The following is a 12,270-nucleotide window of genomic DNA, read 5'->3' on the forward strand; positions in this document are numbered from 1 at the left end:
TAACATCAGCAAGTTGACATTGAGTGGAGTTTTCTTGTCATTTTTTTTATTTTTAAACACACAGCTATGAAGAGAAATCCAAGCCTTTGGCTGTACATATCTCACTCCTGCCAGATGTAAATTGACCAAGTAGGCCCCTGAATATTTAAAACTGATTTTTTTCCCAATGTATTTTCTACAGAACCTTAGAATAATTCAGGTGGAAAGGGATCTCTGGAATTCATTTTATCCAACATCCTACTCAAAGCAGAACTAACTTCCAAGGTTAGGTCATGCTGAGTTCTTAAAATCTCCAGAGAATAATTTCCACAGCCTCTCTGGGCAACTTATTCCAGTGCTTACCCATTTTTACAGTGAAGTTCTGAACGCTCTTTTCCATGTATCTAACCACAATTTCCCTTGCTGCAACTTGTGACTAACCCCTCTCATCCTTTCACTGTTCACATCCATCTCCTCTTTAAAATCCCTCTAAGTTGAAAACTGCAACAGGATTCCCCATTAGCCCATAAAACCAGATTGCCAGCTTCTCTTCATAAGTCATGTGCTCCAGCTATCTGACTGCCTCAGCGACGCTCTTCCAGATTCACTCCCTTTTGTTGATGTCTCTCTTGTACTGTAGGCCCAAAACTGTGCCCAGTACTCCACGTATGATCTCAAAAGCACAGAGCACATAATAATCACTTCCCTCAAACTGCTACTCATCCTTTTGCAAATGCAGCCCAGTGTGCAGTTAAGCTTTCATCTCCACAAAAGCTCATGCATCATGTTCAACTTGTTGCCCATGAGCACACCCAGCTCCTTTTTCACAAAGCTGCTCTCCACCCTGTCAGTCCCCAGCCTGTACTTGCTCATGTTCCAGATGCATGACTTTGCATCCATTGAACTTCATGAGGCTACTGCTGGGGCACTCCTGCAGCTAATCAAGGTTCCTGTAAATGATAGTTTTGTATACTACAATGCTACTGATTTTACCATGTTTAGTGCCATCTGCAGATTTGGTAAGCATTCACTTCATCTTATCACCCAGGTCACTAATGAAGATGTTAAAAAGCATTGGCCTCACTATCAGTCCCTGGGGAGTGACATAACCAATCATCTGCCTATTAGACTGTGAAAGGTTGATCGTTACAGTTTGAACATGACAGTTGGCAAGTTTCTAATCTACTTTGTGCTCCACTCATCCAATCCCTATCTCACCAATTTGGCTATAATGATCCTATGGGAGACCATCATGAAAGCCTTAAGTCAGAAAATGTTCACAGAGCCAGCCATTTCACCATAGAAGGCAATGAGGTTGGTCTTACAAAGTCTGCATGTAAATCTGTGCTGCCTACTCCAAATCACTTTCCTCTACTTCATGTACCTTCAAATGGCTTTCATAAAGACTTGCTCCATATACTTCTTGCCACTGATAGTTGACTGACTGGCTTCTACTCATGCCTTTTCTGAAGACATGAGTAACATTTACCTCTTTGCAGGCATCCTTATTTTATATTCTTCCCATATATATCCCTTTTAAATGTACTATCCTGCTTGCCATTGAAAAATTTCCCAGTATATGATTCCACAAGAAAAACTCCTACAGGCTTGACAGTAATGCCCTATGGGTGTGTGGTCAGAGAATACTTCAAAAAGCAGAGCTGCTTCTTTTAAAGGCATCTAATTTTTATTAAACCACATAAAAAAGATACTTCAGAGTATCACATATTTGTACTTAGCTGAGGGACATCCCTGGTGGTATCTCAGTTTGAACTTAACTGCATTTCTCTACAGTCCTTAACTGCCTTTGGTAAGAAGAACACTGCTGGTTTAAAAATAGAGTTTTCCTATTTCTTCTAGAAAAACAGAAACATTAAAGGTACTATTTTTGCAACAGCAAAAAGAGAAAAATGCAGCATTGAAATTGGAAGTTTACTGAGAATAAGCAGCTATGCATATGCATCCATCTGTGTTTTACTATACATCTGCGGTTTTACTATACCAAAGTTTTATGACTAGTAATGACTCAATCAAAAGTAAGGAAAATGGAGCTAAGTGAAGCCAGAACTATGACCACGTAATGATTGTTTTTTCTTCCATTTGAGGATCAAATAAAAACATAGGAAGGAGAAAAAAAAAAAAAAAGAAAAAAGAAAAAAAGAAAAACAACACCATATGGAAAAACTAGGACATATTATCAGAATAGTTAAAACCGAGGACCAAGAAAAAGACAAATTCTGTCTTTCCCCAGTGGGAAAAACATCTATTTACAATATAAGCTGCAAAGGTTCAAACCTCTACCAAATTTGAGGACAGGAATGGAAATGGAAGGAGGAATTTTTTTTATGCACTTTTTAACAGTATTGCTATTTCTATTGGGATGGAATGAGAATTTTTCAAAGGTAGGGATGGGGTTCTCATGGCAAAAAAAGTGGACAGATGAGTGAAGTGTTCCCAAGAATAATTACAAATGGAAAAGATTCAACAGAAGAAAAATAATAATACTCCATTTCTGAATAATCTTTCACAAAATTGCCAACCAACTGCACTCAGAGATATCAAAGTGAGTAATTTTGACATTTCCAGTTTTCCATTCACTGTACTTAGCTAGGAATGAAATTGCTTAAAGCTCTTAAAATGTTTGATCAGAAAATTATTTTTCATTAACTTTCTCATTTCTTCTACAACATCATGGGATCCTGCATGGAGGGAGACTATGTCATGGTTTTGGTTCTAGCCTAATAGTCATTATGATGCTAAAGCCTCAATATTACTTTTATAGTCAAAAAGTCACACACATGTTATATTCCATATAATAAATTTTATACTATGCCCACTAGGGAGACTTGCATTTAAAGACATGTTACTCTGACATGTCTTTAAAGTGTCTAGAGAAGAATTTTACGAAATTAAATTTTTATTACAAGACAAAGAATTAATTTAAAAGGGAGCTGCTTTGCTTATAATTACTGAATCTTTCCAGCTCTCTAATTTCATATATATGGAAAAATTGGGGGGAATTCTTGATGATGTCTATATACCTACAATGCTGTCTGCATGGGGACTCCAGACAGGCTAACGTGTAAGCATTAAGGTGAGTAAAAAGGAAATACATTATACAAATCAACTCACTCTCACAGTAGTAGCATGAACTGCAGATTAGAACTGGTGCTTCCTCGATGACGTAAACTGAACTGGCATAAATGTGTGCTAACATTAATTAAGTTCCTCAAAGGAGTGTCGAACTTGCTTTCTTAACATCAACAGGAGTTTATAATTAATTTCATTGGAGCTGGTCTTACAATACTAATCTTGAGATAGTTCTCCCTATGGTGAAACGTCAGAGGATAAAAAAGATTTCACGTCACTAAAGATTCAGTGACGTGACTATGAGGAAGACAGTATATTTTGAAACAAAGGAATAAAAAGTCATAAATAAGAAAACCATTACTGAAATGTGTGTCACTACTTCTGCTTTTTCTTCTACTCAGATATACTTCAAAAATTTTTACATTTTGTAATATCAGAAATGTGTGCCACTACATCTGCTTTTTCTTCTACTCAGATATACTTCAAAGATTCTCCTTACATTCTGTAATATCCTAAAAATTAAAAAAACATTATATCACAAGAGGTACAAAATTATCCTTTTGCAGCCTCATTGAGGAATAAGAAAAATAACTGAACATGGGAAAAGCTAGCTCTCAGGAAATTAATACCAGGAATTGTTGATAAACGTAGTGTGTTGTCATGACTCATAGAAGATTTGTTGCCTACCAGATGCCAAGGCAGAAGAAAAAAGAAATCCCGTTATATTAAAAGATGACAAGTTACTGAGAAGGTCTGGAAGGAAGCCATGGTCATCATAATCTATATTGGACCTAGTGATATAATCAGAACTAAGCAGAGATCCTGCAAAAAAAGTTTCAACAGTTTGTTAGCTGTATATGCAAGCAGAGATCAAATGCCAACTCTTAGAAACAAGACTGGTGCCACACTCAGGGAGAAGCAAAGAATGGCAGACCAACACCTCAGCACAGTTCAGAAACACCACAGATGGACACGGATTGCTCCCAGAGTAACTGAACCTTACACAGCTAATTTAGTATTGATTATTGATATTCATGCTACAGCAGAAAACATTAAAACAACACACCTAAAACAGTATTAACTTTAAAATGGAGAGACAAACTAATTCAGATAAATAAGGTGTACGGCAGGTTCTATCCTGAAGCCACAAGAAGAGGCTATGTTGATGTTAAGCAGAAGTGCAAAGAGAGCAAGATGACATTATTTCCTGGGTTTTGCAAGCATATTTTAAGCACAGATTTGAGGACCTTCTAGTCCTCCATTAATTTTTCAACACAGAAGAAAGTGTTGTACATCTAGAAGAAACATAAAGGCCTGAAGACATGAGGACATAAATGTCTAAAAAGTACAAGTGAACTGTGAGCATACAATGTTTGGAACATACAGAATAAGAACTGGAAGCATGGAAGAGCAGCTCTGCGGAGAAGGACTTGGGGGTGTTGGTTGATGAGAAGCTTAACATGAGCCGGCAGTGTGCGCCTGCAGCCCAGAAAGCCAACCGTATCCTGGGCTGCATCAAAAGAAGCGTGACCAGCAGGTCAAAGGAGGTGATCCTGCCCCTCTACTCTGCTCTCCTGAGACCTCACTTGGAGTACTGCGTACACTTCTGCTGTTCTCAACATAAAAAGGACATGAAGCTGGTAGAGCGAGTCCAGAGGAGGGCCACGAGGATGATAAGAGGGCTGGAGCACCTCCCGTATGAAGACAGGCTGAGAGAGTTGGGGCTGTTCAGCCTGGAGAAGAGAAGGCTGTGTGGAGACCTCATAGCAGCCTTCCAGTATCTGAAGGGGGCCTACAAGGATGCTGGGGAGGGACTCTTCCTTAGGGACTGTAGTGGTAGGACAAGGGGGAATGGCTTTAAACTTAAACAGGGGAAGTTTAGATTAGATATAAGGAAGAAGTTCTTTACTGTGAGGGTGGTGAAGCACTGGAATGGATTGCCCAGGGAGGTTGTGGATGCTCCATCCCTGGCGGTGTTCAAGGCCAGGCTGGACAGAGCCTTGGGCCACATCGTTTAGGGCGAGGTGTCCCTGCCCATGGCAGGGGGGTTGGAACTAGATGATCTTAAGGTCCTTTCCAACCCTTACTATTCTATGATTCTAAGAGGACAAAATGTACGTAGCAAGCAGGTACACAAGAGGTGAAGAGTTTCACTCTTTAACCTGCATATAACAGCAACCTTTGTGTGCTGTTGAAGGAACCTTTAAGTACCTCAGCCCCTATTGTCTTAGCATAACAATCACAAACCTTATCCAGGTTTGCTAGAAGGCAGCAAAGCAAGGACTCAGTTCTGAATTTGTTTCAGCTGTATGACACTGTTGTGAAATTTTTCATGAACAAACATCCATGTCCTTTTGATGGAGACAACTTGCTAAACATCTTGCTTTGGGATGGTACCCAAAAGATATACAGCTGGGGATATAAAAAGTGAACCTGTGCAGTCTTACATTCAGGCAGAAAACTAGAACAAATCCAATTCTTTTTAAGTTTCTCAACCTACAGTCAGAGGCTTGTTTAGACCCTAGGCAGATGTTCTTCATGGTTAAGATTCTTCATATAACTTAAATGGCTTCATAATTAACTGCCACAGCAGGTTTTAGTCAGGTGTCACCTAAAATGGTGGAAAGAAAAGGAATTTGCCAGTTGAGACCAAAAAAATACTTCAACAAAGGACATAAGCACATTCTTAAGTGCCCTTGATGAACAATAGGGAACTTCAGTAATACCTTAAGCATATTTAGCCATAAATTTCCACTTATCCCCCAGCTTCTGAAGAATTAATCATAATTAACCACATTTTTCTAGGTTCCTATATTATTCTTCATTGTCATGCTACTCAGTAGAACAGATACACTACATGAAAAATTCTTTAAATACTACGAATTTCTCCTCCCTGAATCCAAAACAATGTTTTGAGGATTGCTACAATATATGTTACTTTAGTGACTGCATGGCATTATAGAAGTTATTCCAAGTGCACTCATCAAACTTTCTCCCCAGCCTCCCCACAAGTTGATACAATGCCAGGGTTTACCTATAATTGGTCTGTATTAAAATTAAGTGATGTCCCGTTGTATTTATTTACAATAGATAGCAGTCAGCTAACTATAGCAATTTTACAATGGATATTCGCACACATGTAAAGAGTTTGTCCACAATTACCACCCATCATTTTTTGTGTATTCACAAAGCCAAGTGGATCCTACTGCACTTATTAGGGCAAATTAGAACATCACGCATGTGGTTGGTGTGAGCTGCTTCTTTCTTGAACTTAATTCATTCAATGATACTCATGTTACCATGTGATAAAATTTACTGATTAACTACAGCATCATATGATGGGTATTACATTTCTGAATATAGTAAAAAAAATAATTCTGCAAACACAAGTAGCGCTTTAAAAGCATATCTTGCTTGTAAAAGTGCTCTTAAAAGCAGAAACTATGTTCACTAAATGGAAAGCGACATGATGAAAACAGACAAGTGCTTTGGAATAAGCAGAAAGATTTACATCTGGGAGCAGTGGAAGTGACACCACACTGCCCTAAGCCAGTCCTACTTGTCCAGAGATCTCCAGCTTTGATATCTGGGAGGTATTAGAGAATACCCTGAAGGAACATGCTCTGCTTCTTTACAAAATACTGGCATCTATAATCCACAAACTAGAGGCTTGCAACTTGAGGATAACACATATTGGATTTACTGTTAACTGGCCACAAGGTTCTGCATCAGAACATTTAAAAAAAAAAAGTTTGAAAGAGACATGATTTCCAGAGACATCTCAAGCTGATGTGACAATGCTTGTTTTTCAGGAAACAAAAAGAGAATTCCTTCTTCTGAAGGAAAACACACTTTGTCTGAAGATTTCCTCCATTCCTCAATGCCTTATCCAATCCCCTGTCTCTGAAAGGAGGCCTAATGCAATGAAAAGAGCAGGTGACACCATTTCCCTGAAAGCTGTAGCTTGGTAGTTTACCACCTTAAAGTAATATTCTGTCTGCACCAAAGCTGCCAGTTTTCATGATCAAAAAACTTGACAGCAGAAGTGTAAAGTGTAGCAACAGCACAGAACTAGAAAAGAACCGGTAGCAGAAAAGTGCAAGGAAGAGACTCTGCAAGTCTCTTTAGGTGAACCTTCTGGATTTCCTACCTGCAGGACAGTAAAAAGTCAGGATTCAGATTTTAAAAAAAAAAAAAAAAAAAAAAAAAAAAACCTATAAAAGATTAAATACTTTCCATGATTAGTGTGCAAAAATTTCTCATCTCCTTCATTATTTTTCCAACTGCTATCTAACGTATTGTAGAAAGTATTACAGAAGTAAGCAGTTTTAGGTTTTGTCCTAACCATGCCTCATTCACTCATGATGATTCAGCAATTTACACAAAAGGAAGCACAGGGTAAATTCTGGTTTACCTAAAAGTCTCAGAAGTATCAGCTTTCTCTCTGGTACTGCTACTTATTTGCATCCACAGTTATTTTTCCATTCTGTCAGCAGAAACACAAGTCTTGCCCCTACTGGTCGGAATAAACCATTTCCCACAAGAGGCCACCTCTTCCCACAGCTTCCAGGCTGGTTTTGTGAGAAGTGGTGCAATGTCAGCAGACCAGATAAAAAATTCATTTTGCCCTCTTCTAATCCTCAAACTTACTCAAAATCTTCACTGACATGCTTGCCACCTTGCTACTGCATGTATGAGAGCAGAAAGGCAAAAAAATCACCAGCAAGAAGATGACATAATAGGGTGTAATGAGAAAAGTGTAAGAATTGCTTTTAAGTGACATAAAAGGCAATTATTAGGAGGAAGGAACACGGAAAATTGTGTTATTTCCAAGCACATACAGTTCAGTAATAGAAGTGCTGACGTCTCACTATGTCATGTGAAGTCATCACAAATCACTGCACCGAGTAATGACACAAGAAACAATGGGTTCACATCATTTCCATGACTGCAGAATGTGCTGCTCGAGGCTGCCCTGCACCCAGGAAGGAACCAAGTGGGTATCATACAATAAACCTGCCAGGCTGACAGATAAACAACTAGCAAAACCTTCCAGAGTAAATCTGATGAGTTGTGCAAATTCAGTACAGATACCAATACAGCAGCAAAGAAATGCTGCTTTTAACCCCACAATGCACATTATTTATTAATTGTATATTTGCAGACGTTAATAAGCTTTGTGCTTAAGCAACTTACCTTATGAAATTACGCAGAGATATTCAAGAATAGTAACATGCTCTGTTATTTACTTCCGGCAGATAAAAGCTACTTCACACAGTTTGAAGATGATGACAGCTTTAATTACACAGTCAAATGGTAATACAACTGAACCCTACCTTTGTTCAGCAGTCCATTGCAAATTATTTTGGAACAAAACATGGGCTGTTGCTTCATACAAATCAGTCCTCCATTTCTATTAACCCTTGCGATATAAAACACACAAACCTGTCCTGCTTTGTGGGAATAATTCAGAGGTGAAGCAAGATAGTAAGTCACAATCCCAATATTTTTCCCAACCTTTCCATGCACGTTAATTCCAAGTGAGCACACAATTTTGCAAAGACATATACAACCCATAGTACAGTCCATGAATTGCTGCATTTGGAAATGGGGTTTTCTTGTGCATAGTGCAAACACTTCACTCATTTAATGTGAGATATAACAAAAAACTACTGACGATGAAGCCTTGGGAGACAATTCTAAGGCAGAGCCTTTACTTAGTTTTAATTTACTGCAGGATTTAATCTCAAGAATTATTAGAACATTAACCTGGACACTGAGCATAACAGCTGTCTTCTGTGATGATCAGATTTCTAAACAAGAAATACCATTCTCATAAATAAAGCAACCTACTGAGATATGTATACCAATGACTATATATTGAATAAACTGTACCATGTATGTTTAACAGTTACTTCAGTGACCTTCAAAAAGCATCATCTGTGTGCACATGATAAACTGAAAGAGTCAAGTTAAAGTGGTTTTTAGTCATGGTCATGTGTCACTTGAGCTTGCTGGGGTCTTATCAACAAAATGTTAATTTGGCCGAAAAACATTGCCCATATTTCATATATACTAGTTTTGAGAAAACTTACCGTGGAAGGTCTGTCAAGTTCTGATTTCTAGTTGACTTACAAAAGGAATCTCTAACATAGGGTCTCTGTTCAAAGTGCGGAGAGGGGTGGTTACTCAGACATTCAGCTGTACTACAGTTCAAACTTCCAGCAAGAAATATTTAATATTGGTGTCTATTTCAGTCAATGTTCAGTTTAAAAAAACTAAAATCTCAAAGTCTAGTAACATGGGAGTATCACTTCTTCATGCTCTTCCCTACGTAGTTCTCTCAGTGGAGTGCTACGTTTGATGATACTCAAAGATCTGCCAGATTTGAAAAGCCTCAAGTTTTAGGCAACCCCCAAAACTAACTGCACTTTGAAACAAAGAGCTAAATAGTCAATCAGCTATTTTCCAACTACAAATGGATGCAGCTACACATGACGTAGGGATATTTTTAAGAAGGAAAAAAAAAACCCTGCCAGAATATAAATGTTGAAGCATGATTGAAGCCCTTTGACATTAATTTCAGCACTGCTTAATTACTAATTCTTTCATTACCATGGATAAAAGCAGAAAAATGAACTGGAGAAAAACACACTCTCCCATTAGCAAAATTGTTGTGCTAAAGATAATGATAACAAAATTTTACCTTAAATGAAGATAGCAATAACATTAGACTGTGTTTATTTGGTTTTAGAACAAATGCATTTGTGTATAACCATACTGCACCTTTAATAAATTAGGAAATCAATCTTTACGCATTTTCACAGCTTCTACTAATGGCAGTGGTATTCCTCATAAGCCTGAACCATGAACAGTGGCACATGTTATAGTCCTGCCATGCAAACATAAAATGATTTGTGCTGTTCAGTGGTTTTTTGTTTGTTTTATTGTTTTATTTTAAGGAAACGAGCAACACCTCTTACACAGAAAAGCACTCACACCCAGCACACTTCAGTAACACACCTACAATATTCCCCACACATTATTAAAATACCTATCTAAGGATTCATGCTCTGCATCTCCCTCTGCAGGTGGGGCAAGAAGCAACTCATGGCGCAAAATATTAAGCAAAGTGTGAGGTGTGAGGAAAGAGTCTGAAAGTCCTAGGTACATCGTATTAAAACGATTATTTATGTGACATGGTACAAAGAAGCAGAGAGTACAATACAGTACAACTCTACCCATAGCGCAGCAAAGTTGACTACTACCGGTTGTGACATTGAGAAAATTATAACACAGTAATCTGTTTTTTCTTGTCAGGGACCATCATTTGCCTCTATTATCTACTTTCGTACATACAGCCACAAACATTTTTCTTTGAGGCATACAACTCACTCTGATGATAGGAAAATATGCAACCTCCTATAAAATGCTTTTCCCAAAGCTGTCAATGAAATCAATTAAAACCAAAATAACCTTTGTTCCATCTCTGTTTGACTTCAGTTATGATCTTTAAACAGACATATGCTAGCTATGGGTTGAACCTGAACTAGCAGACTAAAGTGAAATGAGTTTGGGAATATGTTTGTTCTGTGTAATGTATTTGTTTCAATTTATTTTGCAACCACCTTACATTTGTCAAAAGCAACCATACCCCCAGCAAGTATAACCTTTCTAGTCGACAGTGAAATATGGAATATCACTGATTATGCTGAAAACCATCAAAATGCAAATGGAATGAGAAAGAATCTGAATCAACATCATCACATAAGCAAAATATAAAATGGAAACACTTCTAACACCACAGATGGTATACCTTTAGCTATTTGCCAGATGCTCACGCTAGGGATGACCCCAAGCGCTCTGAGGTCACCATGAGCCTTTGCCTTAGCTTCAAAAAATTTGTTGTCCGAATTAAAAAACTGCTTAGACTCACATATATAGAATCTACTGCACACTGCTGCAATTCTCGTATCAAAAAATGGCAAACAGGTATATATATTTCAATGCTTACCATTATCGCCCTTGAGATTTCCATTGCTGAGCTGTTTTAACCTCTTCTGATGGGACTTGCCATTGTAGTGGATTTGTGCCTGAGCTGCAGAGTTCAGCTGAATGTTACAAACATTACACAAAGTGAAATTCGTGTGTTTCTTTTCTCTCTCCTTCTTCTCTTCAGCACCATGAGGTGCTAATTCTTTCTCACCCTCCCTGTCTGGGACGGATGTGAAATCTGAATTGTACGATTGGTTATCAGCTGGCAAATCAGGGCTCCAGGGTTTCTTCATATTTTCTAGGGGATAAAACGTAAGAGGGAAAAGCAATGAGCAACACAAAACAATATACGCAAGATTTCTACATCTGCAAACAAAAAAAATATGAAACAGCCTTGTAGACAGTGGAAAAGAAGGGGAAGGAGGTGCTCCAGGCACTGGAGCAGATTCCCCTCCAGCTCATGGTGAAGGCCATGATGACATAGATTGTCTTCCTGCAGCCAATGGAATACCTCAATGGCACAGATCTCCAACCTGCAGCCCATGGAAAACCCCACACCAGAGCAGACAGACGTGCCATAAAGGAAGCTGCAGCCCATGGAAAGCCCATGTTTTGAGGGGAAAAAAAAGGGGGGGGGAGGAAGGAGGGGGCAGTGAGGGCAAGGGGAGTTAGTCTGGATTTCCTGTATTTACATATTTTGGTGTGTTGCAACTAATAGAAGAAAAAATAACCCCTATATTTTATTCACCTTAGCTTAAATGCATAGTCTCAACTCCCAAGTTTATTAATTAGGTATTTAGCAACCCCTAATCATCCCCTCTCCAATTCCCATGAGTGCTTTCCAGCCTATTTAATCATTCCATAACTTGTCTGGTTCAAAATAGTTCACATACAAACAATAAACATGTTCTATTAGTTTCTTATTTTAACCTTCCTGGATTATAATTCAAAGGTAGTTAATTTATATTCAGCTAATACCAAACTGTAACAACTACAAGAAATGAGACGATAATCCCATCTGCAAAACTTCAAGTGAAGCCAATGTAAACATGAGTTTCTGTGATGAAATGGCACAGGTGAAGTGCTCTATGCACCGCAAGCCTAATTTGCTATTCACGGAGTGCGAAATGTTATACCAACTTAGCATCTTGATGAGACCTTTATATAGCATATAAATCTTTAAATTCCTTGTTCTCCTAGACTTAG

The 12,270-nt window shown here is 38.3% G+C and overlaps 1 protein-coding gene across 2 annotated transcripts in view; it reads right to left on the bottom strand.

Annotated features, from left to right (window-relative positions):
• The window catches only part of ZNF385D (zinc finger protein 385D), a 411,668-nt gene that overhangs the window by 314,820 nt on the left and 84,578 nt on the right, over positions 1–12,270 (bottom strand). For both annotated transcript variants that reach the window (XM_030499873.1, XM_030499879.1), the window contains exon 2: positions 11,084–11,362. In XM_030499873.1, coding sequence (XP_030355733.1) covers positions 11,084–11,362 — 279 coding nt within the window. The remainder of the gene's footprint in view (positions 1–11,083; positions 11,363–12,270) is intronic.

Source organism: Strigops habroptila, chromosome 1 (genome assembly GCF_004027225.2).
Source record: "Strigops habroptila isolate Jane chromosome 1, bStrHab1.2.pri, whole genome shotgun sequence".
Lineage (NCBI taxonomy): Eukaryota > Metazoa > Chordata > Aves > Psittaciformes > Psittacidae > Strigops > Strigops habroptila.